Source organism: Rattus norvegicus, chromosome 14, assembly GCF_036323735.1.
Source record: "Rattus norvegicus strain BN/NHsdMcwi chromosome 14, GRCr8, whole genome shotgun sequence".
NCBI classification, from domain to species: Eukaryota; Metazoa; Chordata; class Mammalia; order Rodentia; family Muridae; genus Rattus; species Rattus norvegicus.
The window spans coordinates 78,437,850-78,460,851 of record NC_086032.1 but is presented as its reverse complement, the minus strand read 5'-3'; the positions used below and the strand labels follow the sequence as shown (position 1 = coordinate 78,460,851).

The 23,002-nt window shown below is 45.3% G+C and overlaps 1 protein-coding gene across 11 annotated transcripts in view; it reads right to left on the bottom strand.

Moving 5' to 3' along the window:
- Positions 1-23,002, bottom strand: part of Tbc1d14 (TBC1 domain family, member 14) — a 99,519-nt gene that overhangs the window by 36,012 nt on the left and 40,505 nt on the right. For 7 of the 11 annotated variants that reach the window (XM_063273358.1, XM_039092194.2, XM_006251133.5 and 4 more), the window contains one exon: positions 15,301-15,421. The exons of 1 other annotated variant lie outside the window; for it this stretch is intronic. In XM_063273358.1, the coding sequence (XP_063129428.1) occupies positions 15,301-15,421 (121 nt within the window). Of the gene's footprint in view, positions 1-666; positions 689-786; positions 3,950-15,300; positions 15,422-23,002 lie in introns of those variants that run through there. 3 more of the 11 variants (XM_063273360.1, NM_001012152.2, XM_008770326.4) reach the window with 3 other exon arrangements.

Sequence of the window (23,002 nt, the reverse complement as noted above, 5' to 3'; positions counted from 1 at the left end):
GAGACAACTGCTGTTCTAAGACAGGAAGCTGTCCCCCTTCAGGTTTTACAGAGGCTCAGCTTTCCAGAAGACAGTGATGGTGCTCATTCCTTGACCACGGGGCAGGTAGGTAAAGGCTCTAAACACCTGGGAAAGCTCCTCTTCCTCCTCCCCGCTAATCCCCCCCCCCCCCCCCCTGGCCGGGACTCTGGTCTCTACCCAGGCACAGTATCCTCCCAGAAGGCATTCTCTCAAGTTCCCAGGAATGCTGGCACCCGGAACAGCAGCTCTCAGGAGACCTTCCCTGGTGGTCAGATTACTCACAAACATCAAGAACACAAAAGTTAACACAGCCACTAGGAACTGAAATGTACCAAAACTGCACTGAGTTCTGAGAAACCCAGCTCCTGTCTGTCCTGAGTCTCCTGTTCTCCAGACGCCTCAAACAAGACCATCCTATCTCTAGTTGGCCCCTGGCCTAAACTGACCTGACTCTGGAAAAGGAGCAGCGACTCTAGGAGTAAGAACGAGGGCTGGAAGGGTGAGTTCTCTGAAGCAACACTGAGCCCTGAAAGAAAATCCTTCGTGCAGCAGACACAAAGAAGGCCATGGGGAGGAGGTGCCTCACTGGTGTCCCCGGCAAGCTCCAGCTAGTGGGTAAAACAAATGCATGTGATGTGCGCTCACCTGCACTCAGGCTTACAGCACACAGCCGCACACACCGCGCACAGGACCAAGCAGGCCTTGAAGGGCAGGCCGAGACTCTAGTGAAGGCCAAGCTGGGCGGCAGACCCGCATAAGACTCACCATGAACGCCAGGCCTCAGAGGCGCGTGGCCGGAGGCTCCATGCCCAGTGAGTGGAGGCCAGCCTCACTCCAGCGTCTGGACCACGGATCTACACGCAGCTCCACACTGGGCGGGTGAGGCGGGCTGGTGGCCGGGACGGCAGGACACTCAATCGCTCACAGATGCAGCGATTCCCGGATCCCTGTTCAGTGTTCCTAGGTTGGGCTGTGCTAGCTGTCAAGGACCTCCTCCACAACAGACGGGGCGGGGCTGGCTGAGTCAATGCTCAGGGGCCTCCGTGCCAATTTTGCAGAGCCCAGCCCCACAGAGGAACCTTGGGGTGCTAACTACAGAAAAGGGAGTTAGCAAAAGGCAGCATGTTAAAGAGAAAGAGCTAAGTTCTACTTTGTAAGATTATAGGAAAAAAAAAAAGAAATATGTGTCACCAAAAGAAGCTCCATAAACATAATTAACACTTCTTGGAAGCTGGCCTGGTTATAAGCATAAAGTACATACTGACGGAGTTCATGGTACAGCTTCCTTCTGGAAAGTTACCTGGAGAGTCATCTGACACCTTCCAGAGTGGCTGAATTGTTATCTGAACATGCATTCATTAAAACTGACTAGTACCTTTAGATCAGAAGGTTCCACTGTAAATTATACCTTATAAAAATTTTCACAAATCTGTATAAGGGCCAAAATTATTTCTAGTGAGTAGGCCAGTCCAGTGCACTAGAATAAAGTCAGTAAGAGAGCCACATATTCCTGGACACACACACACACCATGCAGACGCACACATGTATCCTGGACTAGGAATCACAAGGTACCTCACCCAGCACTGGTTTTCTGACAATTCAGCACTTAATTATTCATTCACCAGTAGGAACCTCCTCACAAAGCAGGAGCCCTGGAGATCCACCATTAAAGGAAGCACTGGCAGAGCACACGGTGACACCATGCAGAAAGAAAAGCTGGGCTTCTCTGGTGGCAATACAAAACAGGAGGGCCACTTTGGAAGCAAGTTTCTTAACAGTTCAACATACACCAGCCATACATCTGAGCAGCTCTCTAAAAGAAACCACCCATAAAAAGCCCCATGTGCAAAACTTCACAGCATCTATGTACCAACCAAACAGTAAGACAATCCAAATGTCCGCCAGCTGAGGAATGCATGAACAGCTCTGAGCCAGCAACAAGAGGAAACTACTGACACATGCTGCCGGTCGGTGTGCCTCAGAAACACTGTGGTAAGCAAAAGCTATCAGAAGGAAGCCAGCCAGGGTGGGGCCATGTATATTAAATCTCTTCAGAAGACAAATCTGTAGAGAGAATATTTAGCTGGTATTTGTCTGAAGAAGGGATGGGGACAGACTGCAAACTTTTGAGGATGGAAATCTTCAAAGGTATCATGCAGTGGCAGGTGGGCAATTGTACATTGGGAACCACTAAGCATTTATGTGGATACCATGGAGGCCATGGGTAGCATGCAGGTCCAGTGTGGGAGGCACTGGGATCGGTTTTACTACTTTAAAGGGGGGAGGGGTGTGATTTTTCTGTAGAAGTGCTCAAAAAATAATTTAATGAACACATACACATGCTCCACCCAGAACATAAAATGTTACAGTATTCACCTTACTTACTTTGAAAACATTTACCCTTTGAAAGAGTTTGCAGATATCATGGCTGCTCCTAAAAGTTAAGACGAAGGGGAGAAAGAGGGGAGGCTGGGTACTGCGTGTACCATTATTGCACACCCTTATAGAAATACTCCAAGTATTAACTCAGCAAGGTCCTGCATCCTGGTTTTAGTGACATGTACAACTGTCATTCCATGCTCAACAGACTCACCTTCTCTCACTGATCTGGTGAGGGTCCAGTGAAGCATGTGGCAGAGGCACACAGAACCTGTGGAATCAGTATGCCATCACAAGAGGCCATCTGTCTGCATGCCTGCCTGTCATCCAGCAAGTACACCAAGTGCTTGGCCCTAGCAAAGAAGCGGAACAAGGCCCTTGCCCTAAGTCACTCACAGACAAGCAAACAGGCAATGTCTACCCAGTGCTAGAAGATATGACAGAAAACGGAGGTTGGAAAGGAAGTCCCCACCAAACACTAACATTATCTCCGGGAAGGCAGCCTTTCTGGGAACAATGCTTGTGGAGGAACCCTCTGGTTAACAGTGTGAAGCTTAGTTCTCAATGACAAGAGCAAGTTCTTGGCCTGTCCATACCTGCTATTTGGGTCTCAAAGCTTAGTGCCCACCCAACATTTTTTCAAGTTAGCCAACTGGGGCCAGAACTGAGTACTCGAATTCACTCACATTAAATCCAGTCAAGATGGACATAAAGCATGCCCTAAAATAGTGTTGGCACCTGTGACTTTTGTACCGTATTTTAGAACTGAAGATCATTTATAAAGTTTTGACTGTATATTATACCAGGAGATAGCGAGCAGGGTGACTTCTACTCACATGTGAAACATAAATGACCAAATACATCTTTCAAGGTTTTTTCTCCTTCAAACACTGGCATAGAATCCTGTCTTAACCAGAGCTCATTCCCAGGCTTCGTGCCTCCCCGTTAGTGTGTTTGGTCTCTCTGCTGCTTAGTTTGTGTATCTGTAACACAGACATCTCTACCCACTGAGGTCAGGAAGGCGAGACTGACTCCTGTTCACTTCCTAGCAGATCAAAACCTCAAGGGCCCAACAGGACACTGAACACCATAAGAATCAAATGATGGTTGTAAGAAAAACTTCAATGTCCAATCTAGGGTGCTGGTCAGTAAATTATTAAACAGCAGCTTCAAAGGCCACTATAGAAAAAATGAAATCATGCAACAATATGTAAAGCTATAGAGAAATATATATGTCGTCAAACAGTAGAATTTGTCTTAACTGCATCCTAAAGCTGAGCATCACCCTAAGCCACCGACGAGCAAAGGCGATGTGACTTTACTCCTGAGCGTATGCTGGTGCTGCCTGAGAGACACGCAGTGAACCACAAACGCAGTGAACCACAAACGAATGGACAAGGGTCCCAATTCAGAAAAAATGCTGTAGGGGCTGGGGAGATGGCTTAGAGTTAAGAGCACTGACTTTTCTTCCAGAGTTCCTGAGTTCAATTCCCAGCAACCACATGGTGACTCACAACCATCTGTAATGGAATCCAACGCCCTCTTCTGGTGTGTCTGAAGACAGCTACAGTGTGCTCATATAAAATAAATAAATCTTTTAGAAAAGAAAGGAAGGAAGGAAAGAAAGAAAGGGGGAAGGAAGGAGGGAGGAAAGGGAGGGAGGGAGGGAGGGAGGGAGGGAGGGAGGGAGGGAGGGAGATGTTGTACGGGAATACTTGTGAAGCCTGATGGAATCCCTTTAGACTAGGTCAGGTTAACTGAGAAGACATACCTGAGCTGTGACCACCCCTTAAAAACCACACCAAAGGAAGGGCACAAGCAAAGGGGAAGGGAAACAAAGAAAGTCAGGAATCCCAAACGGGGGAAGGAGAAATGTATGATGGGGTGCACTGGGTGGAGGTGGTCCAAGTTCATATTTGGCCCAAATGTGATCAGCAGTCATGAGACAGCCTGTACTGACAGACTTTGTATCTGGAGTCTGCACCAGGATGGACATTAACTTCCTAACAAGAGGTGGTCAATCTGCATTCAGATTCAACCAACTGACTGCAGATCAAAAGCATTCCTCAAGAAAGAAAAACAAAAACCAGAAAACAAAGTTGCCTGGACTGACCACCATACTCCCTGCACAACACAATGCTTCCTACACAGTCGTTACACGGCTATGGAAATGTAAGCAATGTAGAGACAGTTCAAGTGCATGACAGGGTTAAGTTACCATTTTACATGAAGGACTCGAGTGTCCAAGGATCTGAAGCCCCATAGAAGGTTCTGAAACAAGTCTCTCACATGCCACTAAGACAACTCTCTAGGTTTCGTGCTGTAAGAAACCCCACCATGGACATGGTCCTTCCCAGCTGCTGCGGCTGTCTTTGTAGCATCCTCTACCAGGTGAAAAGTTCTGTTTCTACTTTGCTGAGTTTTATCAGAAATGAATGCTGAATTTTGTCAAATACTCTTTGGTCCTCCACAGGACCATGTGGTTTTCTAACCACACAAGTGATGACAGTTTTTCATACATCATGCCACCCTTGCATTCCTAGGACAAATGTTACTTAGTCCTGTGTTGGCTTCAGTACGTTTCTGAGGTTCAGTTTGCTAATAGCCTGCTGGGGGTCATGGTCACTGGCTAGGGTTCAGTGTCAGCAGCATCAAGGATGAATTGGGAAATGTCTTCTTCCTTCTAAACTTGGCAGCATTTTAAGATAATCTTTAAATTTCATCAGTGAAGGGCTGGAGAGATGGCTCAGCGGTTAAGAGCACCCGACTGCTCTTCCAGAGGTCCTGAGTTCAATTCCCAGCAACCACATGGTGGCTCACAACCATCTGTAAGGAGATCCGATGCTCTCTTCTGGTGTGTCTGAAGACATCTACAGTGTACTCATATATAATAAATGAATAAATAAATCTTAAAAAAAAATTTCATCAGTGAAACCATGTGGGCCTGGAGTTAACTTTTCTGGAAAGTTATGTCTTACCATTCTCCTTGCTGTGCTCAAATTCCCTGACAAAAGCAACTTAAGGAAAAAGGGTTTGTTGTGACTCACAGTTGCAGAGGGATGGAGTCCACCATGGTGGGGAAAGCACGAACAAGAGCAGAAGACCAGCTAATGACACTCATCGACACACAGGAAGCACAAAGCTAATACGAAATGGAACCCCAGCACCTTAAGGCCCACCCAGGGATCCACTTCCTTTACTGAGGCTCCACCTCTGGAAGGTTCCACACCTTTCCCAAACAGCTCTCCAGCAGCTGTGCCCAAGTCTTCAAACACTTGAGCCTGTGGGGAACACTGCACATTCAACCAGCACAGTATTTAGCTGTGATTTCCTGTCCTAAAACAAAAGAGTAAAACTGTAGGAGGAATCTCAGTTCTACCCCCTTTGCTCATCCCTTTTATTGAAAATGTGCCTCTCCTTTCTTGGCAGTTCAGCTAAGGTGCATCAGGACTCAGATCATTCAAAGAGCCCACCCTGCTCCCACCCACACCCTCTACCGTTCTAATTTCACTTCTATGCTTCTGTATCATTCGTTTCCTTCTGCTTTTTAGAGTCTTAAGATAGAAACCTGGCTTACTGATGTGAGACCTTCCTTCTCTCATTTGAATGTTATATATTTCCTATCCAAACTGTATCTTCCAAGCTTTGGTATGTTGTATTTTTATTATGTCAAAATATTTTCTAGTTTTCCTTATGGCTTCCTCAGAAGTTTGCTACTACTTATCCACATTTAAGGAGAAGCTCTTAATATTTGTTACTGCTTTGTTTCACTATGATGAGTAACATATTTTACTTTAGTCCTTTTGAATATTTAAAGTTTCTTTTATGACCCACACATGAGCTGCCTGGTGAGTGTTCCACACACACTTGGGATGGCCACTATTGAGGGGTGGAATGTTTGGCCAGGTCATTCAGCTTCTCCAGGTTTGCTCTGTCTGCAGCTGGTTCTTCTCACGTGTCTCCTCCATTTGTGAAGTAGACAGGTCTAGTTTTGCGCATCTCTGCTTGGATTTGCTGCAGTCGCTAGTGTAGAAAAAAACCCTCCAAGCTATCTGGTCTTCATTAGGCAATAACCCTTTTTATTCCTGGGAACTGCCTTTGAAACCCAGTTCTTACTTTTTATGGCATTAATATCTACCCTAAGGAAGGTGCTGAAGAATGGATCCAGGGCTCATCAAGAACAAACTCTACCACTAAACTACACCCTCAGCCCTATCTTTTCCTACCTCTTAAGTGTTATCTGACATGTTTTGTATTTGAAGAATTCCTTGGCAGTAACAGAACTGGGCCATTTTTTTTCAAGCCTCCTTAGCACTTGTGGGGGAGTGTGGGGAGCATCTATAGCTCACATAATTTATAGTTTGGTCTGAGTTTAAGGGCCATCTTACTTGCCTTTTTCTTCCCTGTTTCTTCTTTTCCGCCTTCATTTTGAGATTACTGACTTTTTAATTCCATTTTAATTCATCTGTCATGTCACATTTCTGCAGAGTTCACTGATTGGCCTAGGAACTGAATTATATATTTAATTTTCCATGACCTAATTGAATCAGTATTTTATCGATTCAAGTGAAAACCCATTGGTCGCCCTTGCCTTGGTACATGATTGTCTTATATGTTATTTCTACAAACAGTTAAAGACCCACACAATACTAACTTTTGCCATTAACCTATTTTTTAAAGAACCCACTGAGAATTAATTACCTATCTGCAATTATATCTTCTGCCCTACGTCTACCATTTCTATTCCTCTTTCTTCCTGTGTTCCAAGGTTTTTGCTAATGACCCTGCCGTGGCCAACTCTCATGACCTATACAGAAATGATCTCTGAAAGCATAGTCTTCGGCCAACTCTCTTACAACAAGGCTCCTGGCAGCAAACACTTCAGTCTCCACCTGGGAGCACTTTCCTTCCCCTTTGTTCTTGATATAAGATGCTGGGTTGACAGTCCTCTTCTGTTAACAGTCTAAAACTATGGATTCCCTTGGTGAGTTTTTAAAAAGGTTTTTGTTGTATTCTGAACTGTGTGTATGTGGGGCTATGAGCAGGTGTCTGTGGGCACCAGCAGAAGCTCACAGGGGGCACTGGGTCCTTGGAGCCTGAGTTGCAGGCGGCTGAGTCTCCCAACGTGGATGCTGGGAACTCAAGTCTGGTTCTTTGTTAGCACTGTAGCTGCTGATTGTTGGGCTATCGCCTCTCCAGCCCCTCTGGGGTTTCTGATGAGAAATTCACAGACATTCAAATTATTATTCCCAGTAAGCAATGCACTGTCTTTCTCTTGATGACAGTAGACTTCTTTGCCTTTACTCTCAGCAGCTGGGTTATAACTCGTCAGGCCATGAACTTCTTAGGATTCATCCTGTTATAGAGCCACTAACTTGGCTTGAATCTGTGGGTTTATGTCTTTTGCCAAACTTGGGACATATTCCTTTACTTATTCTAACAATTTTTTTGTTAATGAATTCTTCCTCCTGGGATTTCAGTGACACAAATTCAAACGTCAGTGATTCTGGCTTCTTTTTTTTAATTTTTGTTTTATTTATTGGGTATGTGACTGTGGGTGAGTACAGGCACACTCATACAGAATCTGGGAATTCCTCTCAGGTTGTTAAGACCACATACAAGCACCTGGCCCTGCTAAAACTGTCTCCATCTTGTTGGATTTTAAAACATTTTAGTAGTGTCTCCTATGTTCAAGATTATATTATTTTATGGACTTTACTTCGATCTGTACTGGTAAACTGATTGCATTCAGTTGTGCTTTTCTGTTATAAATGTCCATTTCTTTCTTATATTTTCTATTTCTCAACTAATTTTTTTTTGTCTTTCACTCTTAAGAGTATCTACCCTATTTGCTGTAACATTCTTCTAATTGCTTCTTTAAGGTCTTACCCAATCCAACATGTGTTGATTTTAGGATCAGTGTCTACTGATCATCAAAAGACAGTCTAGTTCTGAAATCCAATAATTCTGAATGGTATTCTAGACCTTTCTTTTTAATATTTTTTAAAGATTTATTATATATATACACATATACATATATATATATATACATATATATATATACATATATACCATTGATGTTTTCACACCAGAAGAGGGCATCAGATCTCATTACAGATAGTTGTGAGCCACCATGTGGTTGCTGGGAATTGGAACTCAGGACCTCTGGAAGAGCAGTCAGTGCTCTTAACCACTGAGCCATCTCTCCAGCCCCTCTTTTTAAAAATTTTAAATATTATTTTATTTTGTATGTATGTGTAGTTTATTTGCATGTATGTCTGTGCACCGTGTGTATGTGTAGTTTATTTGCATGTATGTCTGTGCACCACATGTATGTCAGGTGAACCTCCATGTGGATGCTGGGTATCAAATCCAAGTCCTTTGTAAGAACGAGTATTCTTAACCACTGAGCCAATTCTCCAGCCCACAGACTTTTCAAACATTATGTTCCAAGACATGGCCTTGTGTAAATGCTGACAATGTTATAATCTATTCGGATTCCAGACATAAAGACCTCCAAGTGCCAGCCGGCTTTTTTTTTTTTTTTTTTTTTTTTTAAATCAAATTGATGTTCAGCACTTTGGATTCTGTCTTGCATGTGCACCACCCAGTGGCCAGTCAGAGATTTGCATGTGCTCTATCTATCCAGTTCCTTAAGTTACATGTACCCAGACAGACAGTGGCAGGAAATTCAGGAGTCATAACAACCTTAAAGAAATCACTTTCCGGCATGTCTCTTTGCAACCACCAAGTGCCTCCTAGTTCCCTGAGTCTCCCTGTTGTGGTTAAACAGCCACGCACTTCCCGAAACTGTGTTGAGAGAGGTGCAATCTCCTTTTCTCATCAGCTTCCCCTCCCAAGAGTGTTAGGTCCTCTCAGATACCGTAAGAGCCACCATGAGACTTATGAGGGCTGGAGATTTGGCTCAGCTAAACCAAGTCCAGCCCCCAACACCCATAGACATGGCTGCTCAATACTGTCTGTAACCCCAGCCTCAGAGGTTCTATTACATCTTGGACACCTCCTTGGGCACCAGGCACAGATGTGATACACATACATACAGACAGGCAAAATACATATAAAATGCATACAAATACACAGAAAATAACAACAATTTTTTTAAGAACAGAGGGAAAACAACACAAAGGAGAGTTTCTGCCTATCTCTTTTTTTTTTTCTTTTCTTTTTTTTCTTTTTTTTTTTTTCTTTTTTTTTCTTTCTTTTTTTTTTTTTTCGGAGCTGGGGACCGAACCCAGGGCCTTGTGCTTGCTAGGCAAGCGCTCTACACTGAGCTAAATCCCCAACCCCTGCCTATCTCTTAAGTATTGGACCCACTCTTTCCCCACAAACCCCCTATTGCTGCTCTCTTTGGGTTTGGTCTGCCTCTGTTCAGGCTAAAAATGTCAGAAGGGGAAAATCCATGAATTCAGTTTCAGTCCAGCAGCACTGTGAATCAGTCTTCTTGTGCAGCCCCACTACCACATGCCCTCCCGCACCAGCCAGCGGACGCTCTGCGCACTCGGTCCACAGACACTCTTCCTGGGCACGACGAGGTGCCATATGCTCACTCTGCTTACCTAGAACTGGGCCTGTTCCAAATACTTCTCTTCTAAAATCTTTACATTGTGTGTGTGTGTGTGTGTGTGTGTGTGTGTGTGTGTGTGTGTGTGTGCACGCGTGCCTGTGCACATGTGCAGGCACGTACCATAGCTCCCAAGTAGACGTCAGAGGCCAACTTGTAGGAGTTGCTTCTCTCCTTCCAACATGTATGTCCAGGGGTTAGAATTCAGACTTAGTAAGTAGAGTTGATGAAATGAAGGCTGCATTCATTTCTTAGTGTTTTAAACTTTGTAGATTTTCAGCTACCTCTGTTGACCAAACATATCCTTCCTGTAATGTGTGATCTTTTGTATCCCAGACCTCTCAGAAACCAGAGTTCAGGAGAATGAATGTCATTCTAAGCTGCCCTGGATTTACCACTTTCTGGGGTTTTCTAACATCTAAAAACTGACTTGATTCTGTGAAACCATCCGAGATGTTCCTGGGAAAACAAAGCTAACAACAGACCTGGAAGCCTATGGTTGCCGGAACCAGCAGCTGCCTCACCGAGAACCAGCAGCGAGCGCTTCCGCTTTCTGCTCTGCCTCACTCCCAGAGAACCGTGCTGATTCCTTAACAGACAGCAGTAGGGTGCACAGAACAAGACACCCCAGCTTATTCACTATTGACAAGGGACAGGACCGTCCTTCTGAAGTGCTATCACCGCCCCTGCTGAGTGGCCACAGCCCTGTCACTCAGGCCCAGTGGGCGGAGAGCTGAGGGCAGCACTTCACTCTCCAGCTACAGAGCGCATGCTGCTGAGTGAACTCCTGGCCCTGCGTGGAGCCGGCCACAGGGATGACCACCTTCCTCCCAGCAGCCAACGATCTCACTGCACAGCCATCATCCTTAGTATTATCTCCAGTTACTAGAACATGGCTCTGGGTCCCCCAAACCCAGGTTTACTTCAGTGAGCTGGAGATAACGAAGCCTGCAGACTTGCGCTTCTTACATACAGGTAACAAAGACATACCTCATCTCACTTCAAGAATCACGGCTTTAGTTTTATTCTTCAGTGAGCTGGAGATAACGAAGCCTGCAGACTTGCGCTTCTTACATACAGGTAACAAAGACATACCTCATCTCACTTCAAGAATCACGGCTTTAGTTTTATTCTCTATCCTGGGTCATTTTTCATTCCCATAAACAAGTGTCTCTAAAGTCATCATGTAAGCTGATGAAAAAGCAAGACAATTTTCAAGGTTTTTATGAAATTTGAGAAAAAAAAAGAGTAACATTTTAACATCCCTCTTCTCTTCCCCCCAAACCCCCACATGCGTCCAAAGAAACTGAAGTCTCTAAGGCAAAGCCAAGAAATGTGACTCAGATTGAATGAGGTCAGGTGACCTGGGCAAAGCACAGAGAGTTACTTTCATGACAACGTAGCCTATTTATTAGCTGGAAATCACAACAGCATCCCTTGACCAACTCTGGGCAAAATATACCACATACACTAACTATGTCTTATGTTAGAGCAATACTGTATTCTAACGCCCAGTCCACACCTGAGGAGACCCAAAAAAGACAACTGCTCCAAGGCCACACAAGCGCAAGGAATCCAGCTCATGACTGGTGTGCACGCCTTCCCTCTGCTCTACCACAAAGTCGGCAGCCGCATCAGCACACACGCTCTCACGCACCTGGTGCCTGGGACACCACCTAATGCAGCACAGTGCGCACTGTGTGCTGGTGCACAGCATGTACCAACAATGCCTATGTGCGAAGGTCAAAACACAACTCACAGGAGTCAGTTCTCTCCTCCACTGTGTGAGTCTCATAGACTGCACGCGGGGAATTAGACTTGGCAGCAAATGTTCTCTCTCCCCCCCCCCCACATAGTTCCTTCACCTCACCCCCCCCCCATCAAGACAGAGTTTCTTTGTGTAGGCCTGGCTGTCCTGGAATTTGCTCTATAAACCAGGCTGGCCTCGAGCTCAGAGATCCGCCTGCTTCAGTCTCTCAAGTGCTGGAATTAAAGGCATACTTCACCATCACCTGGCCCAAGTTATTTTTTTAAGATTTATTTATTTTATGTATGTGAGTACATTGTTGCTGTCTTCAGACACACAAGAAGAAGGCCTCGGATCCTTTTACAGATGGTTGTGAGCCAACATGTGGTTGCTGGGAATTGAACTCAGGTCCTTTGGAAGAGCAGATGTGCTCTTAACCGATAAGCCATCTCTGCAGTCCTCCCCCCAAGTTATGTTCTTGCAATCCTTTTTTTTTTTTTTCAGAACTGGGGACCGAACCCAGGGCCTTGTGCTTGCTAGGCAAGTGCTCTACCGCTGAGCTAAATCCCCAACCCCCCAAGTTATGTTCTTAAAGCACGATTTGATGATGCTTCTCCACAGAAAATAATTCTAGAAAGAATGGGGCATTTTGAGAATCCCTGATTATGTTTTAGCGCTAAACAGAGTTACTGTCCCTGTCTCAGATCACACGTGTGGACAATCAAAGACCCAACTAAGGCTTCTGTAAAGTCAGAGCTACCAAGAGTGACAGAAGCCATCTCAAGCCAGTGGTGCCCAACGTATTCACCCCGACTCTTCCTCTCTGGCTTTGCTAGGTTGGGGTCAGACGTAAGATATGAGAGGGCCAGAGACATACAACATATACAAACAGGTCCCAGGCAGGACTGTGTGACTCATGCATGGGGTACAGTTACTCTCCTTCATTAGTGATGGGTAAAGCCAAAGGTCTCTCAGCAGAACCGGTTCCTGAACAGCCAGCTGGCCTCCACAGTCCGTTCACCATAAGACTCCAGAGCAGACAATACAGGAAGCAAGTGATCTCAAGAGCCACATGGATGCCTATTAACTGTCACTCCTAGGTGCGATGAAATAACCTTACCCTATCTCCTAGGAAAGTTACAACTGAGTTCTGCATACATACGCGTATTTAATCGTATGCTCTCTTAATAAGTCTCCATAATGACTAAAAAAAAATCAAAATGTAATTTCTAAGTGAGGTGGTGCACACCTTTAATCCCAGCACTTGAGAGGCAAGTCAGGAGAGTCTAGAGTGAAATTCCAGACCAGCCAGGATACACAGAGAAACCCTGTCTTGAAAAAAATGTGTTTCCAACACCAATAACCTTAGTGAGTTTCCCAGGGAAATGGTAAGCAATATTCTAACAAATTCAATTTGCAAAGACCTTAAAATGCACTGTGTGGAAACCCATCTTATTCTTGCATACCCTACATCTACCTACCAGTCATCCGTCCTGTCCTTTGCACTCACGACCTGAGCCAGAACAGGTGCCTCTTCTCCAATGCGGACTTGCAAGTGAGCTCAGCACACTCAGCTAAGAAGGGGTCAGCCAGAGAGGCACCAGCAGACCTCTCAGGTCACAGCCTGGATCCCCAGGCTCAGCTCTCAGGGCTCACATCAGGCACCACCTGTCCAGCCTGGCTCCTGACTACCTGGAACAGTATTCTGGCCCTGCCACTCTAACGTTGTGACTCTGCACAAGTCACTGAACCTTGGCACCTCCATGCTTCCCCAGTCAGCTGAAGACAATCACCATGTCTTCCTTATAAGGTGGGTGGTTATACGGGCAGGAGAAGGAAATGCTGTGGGAGAAGGGAGAGCTACAGTACTAAGAATAATAGAAAAAGCAATAGGGGAACATGTTATGTTTACTTAAAAATATGTGTGTATGTATATACATATATAAATAATTTAAATGAAGTTCATTTGAGGTGATAGTGCTCTCCCTGACAACCATAGACTAACAAAGACCCCAGTGCCAGATAGGAGAACCCTTCCTTCAAATTTTGAGTCAGGGGAGTCCATGAGACTTCCCAAAGAATAAAAGCTGTTCCCAATGCCTTTGGTTGTCTCCCAAAACTTGGAGATAAGACATTACTAAAGGCACCACATACTCAGACAAAGAACAGTCGGAGGACTCTAACTGGAACTGAGCTGTAAGCCTGAGGACCAGCACTCATGGTATTTCAAAATGCTATGTAAGCTGCCAAGGGAGAAAAACAAAAGTCCTACTCAGCTGCAAAGCCTACAAATGACAACAATGACCACATGGCAAGATACACCCAAGGTCGGATGGTGGCACTTATATCTTAGAAGTAATCAACAGCCACCCCACTGGACTTAAGGCCCACTTCATAGGAGGGAATTTCTGACAGCCTTGTACACCTGGGCAACTATCCATGTCTGGTAAGGTCACGGACCCTACAGGTCAAATACTACTGTCATCTTCTAAACCAGCATAGCTCCCAGTTGAATTCTAAATACCCATCTTTACACCCACGGGTAAGTGTAGACCTTACTCACAAAGAATCTTTTTTACAGCAGGTGACACCATTGCAAAAACCAACACTTAATCAAAATGCAGAGAACAGCTGATGGTAGGGAACATCTATAACGCAACCCACACCTAAGGCTTGGGAAACATCATGGCTCATTATTTAAGATAAACTAGAAGCACAATGCTACAGGTTAAAACTAGCACACAGTAAGCCCTCAGCACACAATCCCCACATCAACATGCCATCTTAAGGAGAAAGACCTGTCTACTTTCCATGCTCTGCCTTAGGTGGGCCATGTCTTTTCTCAAACCCAATGTCAGTCATGAGGACTAGCACTTAGTTGGTTCCCAAGATGACTCAGAGACTCAGCTAACTGCCAGTGAACAGAGCTAAGGTGGGAAGAAAGCTGCTGAGGACAGCTACTTGGCCAACAGTGGACCTTCAAAGTAAGCAGATTCAGAAACTCAGAGAAGTTGCTGGTGCTAAAAGCCAGGGCTGCCTAAGAGCTGTCACCATGTGGCCTGGGCTCCTCCCTGAGATGATAAGCAGGTGCTCCTGCTACAGACAAGGAGCAAGGAAGTCAGTGGGATTTTCGTACAGGCCTGACCTAGCCTAGGCTTGAATCTAAGCAGACATCTAAGAAACCAAGGAGTAAGATCCTCCCAGAGCCTGGGAGCATGGTAGCCTAGCCTGCATGTTCCAGAGCAAAATGAAGGATTAAAGCTCCAAGATAGTGGAGACTGCTTTAGTATCAAAAACAATAAACTTGATTATAAAGACATCTGTAACTGTTACTGGAAAGACTGACTAAAATTTATCAAGTTTAAGCATCTAAAGCCCAGCTGAACTTCCCTGTATGCATGATACAATCTGTCCAGAGGTGAAGAGAGTTAGATCCCAGCACATGCTGTATTCAGATTTGCGTTTAAGATCCCAGGCACCCAATGAACACAGAGAGCTTTCCAACTTCAAGCCTCAGTGAGGACTACCTGTGTGGTTAATGGGCACATGCTGCCCACATCAATGGCTTACCTTTTGTGTTTTCTTTGAATCTTTCTGAGCAGTCTCTCGGAGTGGGACTTTTCCAAACAGCTTCCATCCCAAATCTCTCTGTCTATCAAGTCTTGCATTTTGCTTTCTAGCAAGCAAATTCCTATAGAAAGAAAAGAAAAGGGCTAGGCCATTTCTGGGTGTTTATAGAGACACTAGGAAGGCCAAGGCAGGCTAACACAAACAAATCAAACTTTGTTTTGTTTGAGAGGGACTCTATGCAGTGAGCACACATTAACACCTCAGACTTGGTTTGCACACACACAGAACTACACAGACACAGATCTTAGATACAAGATTGCTATAGTCAACTAGATGTATACCAATTCCACTTTTTAGAAATTTTAAAATGTATTCAATAATAAAGTAAATCGGCAAAGGTCAGCCAAAGCAAGCTGAATGCCTGGCTCTGCCATTCACGAGTTGTGAGTCTGGACTAGGAGGGTGGCCTGAGTCTTGGTTTCCTATGAGTGAGAGATCCCATATGTGACCCAAAAGTTCATTGATAAACTGACATTTCAAGGTCAGCAGTCTTTCAGATCAGAATTGCTTTAGTAGTCACCCTCTAGCTTAAATTATCTACAAAGTGATCCATACAGCCTCCAAGGACCAGAGAAAATCACTCGTGAGATGGTCACGAGGTCTTCTCTACCAACAATATGTAAACAAAAGGCCCCAAAGTACAACTCCTAACGGGCAGTGTAAACAAACCTGGGCCTCAGCTCTACTGTACAGGCACAGTCTGGCACAGTCATTAATGGAAATGGCTTCCAGGGTGCCCCCCAAAAAAGACATGCCTGTAGTACCATTCTAGTAAGGTTTAAAAACATATCAAAACAAAATCACAAAAGCTTCCAAAAATATCAAATAACCAGCCATACCACACACCTATAATTTTGGATGTTGAGGCAAGAGGACTACTCTAATTCAAGTTCAAGGCCACCTTGGGCTTTATGATGAGTCTGAGGCCAGCTTGGGCTGCATTATAGCAAGACCCTGTAAAAGAAGAGGTAAAGGGAGGGGAGAAGAGGGGAAGGGGGGATGACAAGACTATGAGAATGAACTGGTTTCATGTTTTCTTCCCATGTTTCTCTCATGACTGTAATAGAATCCATTTCAGAAATTGTTTTACAGCCCAAAATATTTGTTAAAGCAAACAAACAAATGAACTTTGGGCACTCTAGAGTTTCAACACATTCACCATCTAAGAATAATTTATGCAATTTAAACCAAGAAGAGCCCCAGGCACCCACAGATACTGAGAACATGGGATACCTAGAACCCAAATTACTGGAAGGGTTACGTATGCCTGAAGAGGAGCTGGCAGAGATGGTGAAAACAAGCCACGGGGGAGGGAAGGCTGCACACTGGCAGCAGCAAGGACAGTACTGAATGTTCAGGGAAAGACTCTGAGATCTCAGAGCAACCAAGGTATGGGATGTATAAAGGGATGGGAACCTAGGCACGCTGAGACTGTGCAATGGAAGTGCAGGCACAACTAAAGAGTATCCAGATTCAAAGCTGTTTAGTTGATGCCAACCTAAGATCTTAAGCTCATAAACAAACCAAAACTTGACAGATTCATGGAAAGCATCTTGATTATATTATTTTTTTAGTTAACACCTTGAAAACCCTAGATCACAATGCTACATATAAAATGGTACTGCACACAAGTGCTCTCAGCACACAAGTGCTTTTCAGACTAGTGTGCATCACATGGCAATGCCAGCATCCAGCCAGGCACTGTGAGCACACAAGGAACAAGCAGGCACGAGCCAGAACCCTGTAGCACCTGGGCAATCCTCCTTCCAGGGGTCTAGTAGCACCTTCGGGACATCGTTTAGAACCCATACATGTAGTACCATTCTTGTCTAGTATTCAAGAGCTCCTTTCCAAGACTATGTCACCATCTGCCCACACTGCCCATGGGACAGAGAACTGGGAGCAGCCCTATTCAAGCTTCAGGCGGCTAGCCTCTGCCTAGCAATAGACCCTCACACTTGTCCAAGGCTCCCAAGAACTGTTTCCATAGTACTCAATACTTCCTGCTGTCTTCAACACAGGCTTAATTCCCTCCCCCCTCTGCTTTCTGTCCCTAGCAGGAGGGTAGGGGAGTCGCCTCTATATTCCCAGAATCCTCTAGCAAAAGGTAGGTGCTCAGCATGTTTGCTGGCAACTAGAGTGGCCACATGTGTGTCTGCAAGGAGGAAAGGGCAGGGGGATGAAAAGGCATGGCTACCAACTCTGTCTGAGTTTAATATTAAGTGTCTGCCAAAAGGTTCATGTGTGGAAGGCTGGTCTCCAGCTGGTGGCATTACTGAAAGGTGACTGAATTCATCAACGGGTTAATCCACTGTTAAATTCATAGCTGAATGGACTATTCATTAGGAGGTGGGGCCTGTTTAAAAGTAGGTCAAAGGGGGTGTGTTCTTTTTTTTTCTCTATTTTTATATTTTATATAATTAATAAAATAGTGCTTTATAAAAATTCACACAAAGTTGCTAGAGAGCATACAAGTTCCAAAAATGTCCTGGGTTTGTGGTACACTCAGTTTTCTAAGGGTGCACTCAGATCAGTGTAACAGGCAGACATGACGTGGTATCTCATTCTCTTTGGTAAAACTATTCTTGTTATCACTCCTCACAGTAGTCACTCTGATATCCACTTTGTGCAGGGTCTGCGCTTCCTGGGATGTCAGACATTAAGGCTGGATCTACAAGAGGCAAGGGCTGCCCACAGCAGTGAGTGACAGCCAAGGGGGTGTGTTACTGAAGGGTGTGTCTAATCCCCACCCTTCTTGCTATTCTCTCTGCTTCCTGCCTTATCACAGCCCAGAAGCAATGGAGCCAGTTGGACTTGGAAGCAAAGCCTCTGAAACTCTGAAGCAAAATAAATCCTTCCCCCATGCTGTTTTCCTCAGGCATTTTGTCACAGAGCCTGAAGCATGACTAACATACATGTACACACAGCCACATACGTTAAAGAAGTCAGCAACCCTGTTTATATCACAAGATCAACAAAGACCTCAGGGCAGAGGCAGAAGAGCCTAGGAAAGAAGGGGCAGTGCAGGGCTGAGGGGAGTACTTAGTAAAGTACTTGTCATATGTCTTAGTCAGGGTTTCTATTCTGCACAAATGTCATGACCAAGAAGCAAGTCGAGGAGGAAAGGTATTTATTAAGCTTACACTTCCACATTGCTGTTCATCACCAAGGGAAGTCAGGACAGGAATTCACACAGGTCAAGAAGCAGGAGCTGATGCTGAGGCCATGGAGGGATGTTACTTACTGGATTGCTTCCCCTGGCTTGCTCAACTTGCTTTCTTATAGAACCGAAGACTACCAGCCCAGGGATGGCACCACCCACAATGGGTCCTCCCACCCTTGATCACTAATTGAGAAAACCCCTTACAGCTGGATCTCATGGAGGCATTTCCTCAAGGGAGGCTCCTTTCTCTGTGATAACTCCAGCTTGTGTCAAGTTGACGTACAAAACCAGCCAGTACAATCAACAACTTGACACGCACACTATTAAGCCTCAATCCTTACTTTCTTATTCATCCCCAAGATCTAAATAACTTTAAAAGTCCCACAGTCTACAAATTCTTACATATTAAAATTTCAATTCCTTTAAAATATCCAATGTCTTTTGAAATTCAAAGCCCTTTTACAATTCAAAGTCTCTCAACTGTGGGCTCCACTGAAATACTTCCTTATTTCAAAAGGGAAAAATATCAGGGCACAGTCACAACCAAAAGCAAAATCAAACTCTTAACTGTCCAATGTCTGGGATCCACTCAACAATCTTCTGGGATCCTCCAAGGGCTAGTTTCACTTCTCCAGCTCTGCCCTCTGTAGCACTCTAAGCTCAGGTTGATCTACTCCACTGCTGCTGCTGTTCTTGGTGATCAACCATGGTACAGGCATCTCCAACTCACTGGAGTCTCTGCTGCAACGAGGCTTCACCAATAGCCTCTCACAGGCCCTCTTCATGGTGCCAAGCCTCAGCTCCTTTGTATGACCCCTTTAGTCCTGGGCCATCAACTGCAACTTGAGGCTTCTTCACTTTTTTTAAATATTTATTTATTTATATGTAAGTACACTGTAGCTGTCTTCAGACACACCAGAAGAGGGCATCAGACCTCATTACAGATGGTTGTGAGCCACCATGTGGTTGCTGGGATTTGAACTCAGGACCTCTGAAAGAGTAGTCAGTGCTCTTAACCACTGAGCCATCTCACCAGACCGGCTTCTTCACTTTTACCAATGGCCTTCCTTGGCCTCTTACAGTGCCCAGCCTCAGCTGCTCTTCATGACCCCTTCATGCCTACAGACCCAGTACCGTCTGGGTGACTCTTAGACATTATCAAGTGCAGCCAGCCTGAGGTACAACCTTGGCTATCTCTGGAACACAGCTTCTTTGTGCTCTCAGAAAACACTTCCTGGAAGATTTTACCTCAATGATGCTAGTCTCTTCTTAATCACCACTAATTTCTTAGCTCCAGCTGACCACCATCAATAGTCCCAGTAATGCAAAGGTTTCGCTTTAGTAGTTCTGGTATCTTGTTAATCACAGCTGATTCTTCAACCAAAACCACAGAATCTTCACAATCAAAACAGCAATGACCCTGATATGCATCTGTAATCTTCCCTCTGAAACTTCACAAGCCAGAAACTCCATCTTCTGCACTGTTCTCAACATTGTCTTCCAAGCTCCTACAGAACATCCCACAGAGCTCTTAACATCCAATGGCTCTTCTAGCCCAAAGTTCCAAAGTCCTTCCACAGTCCTCAAAACTTGGCCAGGTTGTCACAGGAATGTGACACATGTGCCTACTACGTGTGTACTAATTTGTCTTCATCAGGATTTCTGTTCCTGCACAAAACATCATGACCAAGAAGCAAGTTGGGAAGGAAAGGGTTTATTCAGCTTACACTTCCACATTGCTGTTCATCACTAAAGGAAGTCAGAACTGGAACTCAAGCAGGTCAGAAGCAGGAGCTGATGCAGAGGCCATGGAGGGTGCTGCTTACTGGCTTGCTTCCCCTGGTTTGCTCAGCTTGCTCTCTTATAGAACCCAAGACTATCAGCCCAGGGATGGCACCACCCACAATGGGCCCTCCCACCCTTGATCACTAATTGGGAAAATGCCTTACAGCTAGATCTCATGGAGGCATTTCCTCAAGGGAGGCTCCTTTCTCTGTGGTAACTCCAGTTTGTGTCAAGTTGACACATTAAACCAGCCAGTAATGAGGACCAAGCATGAGGACCCTAATCAGATTCTAGAACCTAAATGAAATGCCAGGCATGAAGCGCACTGGGGAAGCAAGGTGGATAGCTCCTGAGGTTGACTGTGGCCTCCACAGGCACATGTGCATATACACACAAAAGATGGGGCAGTGGAAGGTAAGGACTGGAGGTGCCAGGAGAGAAAGAGCACTCACTAGGCTCTTGGGGAGAACAGAAAGGTGGGGGACAGTTTGCAGGGGATAAGTGTCCACTACAGAGAAGTACTTGAGAGAAAACAGTTCCCATAACTGCTGGACTCCTTGTTCTGTATCCCTAGAAAATTATGGCTCCTTGGTGAAAAGATATTTTTGTGACTCAAAGAGGAAAACTACCCTCTCCTTGAAGCATTAGGGACAGACAGCCTCAGGGGCTACCAACATGCAGTCGGTGCCTGTGGCCCTGGCTTCCAGTCCATGCAGGCCTCATCACACTGCCTACAATGGCGTCCTGACCACTTCCGACTCCAGATCACAAGTCCTGTGTGTTCATGTACACACAGTAATGTGGCCCTCCTCTGCCAGGTGTAAGCCGGTCTCAGTTTCTCACTACTCACTTCCCAGATGCTCCCTCAAATCCCCCTTCCACAGAGGAGGCACAGAACCTCTTTCTAAAGGCATCAGTCTGGGTAAGAAGCAGCCTTCAGGCTTCACTCCTGCCTTATTTCCTGGGACTTCAACTGTGTACTCAAGGATAGAAAGTCCCAGGTGAAGGAAGGCCTCTTTCTAGTAGCCTCCTTGCCTAGGACCCAAGAAGAGGCCTGTCCTACCTATGTACATACAAGTCCTGGCCTTTTCTTCAGCTACCCGTCAGGCCCTGGACCCAGGGCCCCAAATACATCTAACAAGCACCACACTCTGAAGGCAGAAATGGCTCACACTAGCCCTCCCATCTTACCAGTGATTTGACCCTGCTTTTAGGGGCCATGTGGCCTGGCTCCATCTCCATCCCTATTCCACAGTCTGCTCCCCATGCCTAGTGGGGGGGGGGTGTTGCAAATAGGTGGCATGAATGTTAAGTGAGGTGGAGATCACAGCTCAGTATAGCCATATCCTTGGGCTGCAGGAGAGCTGTCCCCACCCATCCATGTTTCCATGGTTCTCCACTGAGCAGGCCCCAGACAGCAGGGACTCCATGCCAAATCCACCACCCTGACTGCATCAGTACTCAAACTCCCAAAACAGATCTGCAGAAAATGATCTCATGACAACAGGATGCTCCCGAAGGTACTCAGAGCTTCTCTAGCAGCCCCAGAAGCTGCCTGCACCAAAGTAATTGCAGAATCCCACTGAAGCTGTTTCAACCTCTCAGACTGAAGACTAGGGCGGCGTGGAGGAAGTACCAGTGATGAAGCCACACCGAGTACAAGGGACTAAGTAGGATTCAGCGGGAAGTGAGGGCTAAGTAACCATGGGCAGGCAAAGCTGAGCTGCAGCTGTTTTATCCAGGGGCTGGGAAAGTCATTCTTTTCATCTCAGTGCATCAGTAATGACTCAGGAAAAGACACAGACACCCAAGACAAAGTAATGTTCGGAACAGTAGTGTGTCAGCTTCTGGGAAACCAGGAAAAAGTTCATCGGTACAATGTGCGAAACACACAGAGAATTGGGAACTAGAATTGAGAACAAGACAGTTCCTGACACATTTTACCAGGGGTTGACTAGGATTCCAGCATGAAGATGTAGGACCAGAATCCCTGGCACCTTACTCTTAGGCCACCTAGGGTACCCTGTATAGCAGGAAGTAGATATAACACAAACACCGGCAAAAAGACAAGGGAGACTAAGAGCCAGGTGAGGGGACAGCACCAAATCTGAGAAAGAAACTCTCCGTACCTCCAGTCAAAGGGTTTGGGTGCAGCACTGTACAACAATGGAGTCACCACCCACTGTTTCTGCTGAATACCTTAACCACAGAAGGCACTGCAGTGAAGTGTGCTCACTGAAACACAGTGTTATTTTTTAAATAAAGAGTGAAAGCCAAAAGTTTGAGACATATTTATATAGCTTTAAGAAGGATAATGGATATTTTATTAGGGACTGAGAATTATCTGTTGTCACAGCAAAAGCCAGAGTCTTAACAGTATTAAGTAAGACATCTGACCGGGTGCCAGCCTCTGCTTGTCTGGGGGTGGTCTCCCTGCTAACAACCACCCCTCCTCTGAAACAAGTTACTAGGTATGACATGCAACTTTCCACCAAATACTCCACTGTACTCTTTGAATTGTGAACCATGCAAATATATCACCTGTTTAAAGTGTATAAACAAGAAAAAGCCACTACAAAGCCACTAGAAAACAAAACACTTGCATTTCTCCCCAACATCCCTCCCCCACAGCATCACTCCCTAATATTGCACCTCTCTCATATTGCATCCCTGATACTGCACCTCTCCCCACTG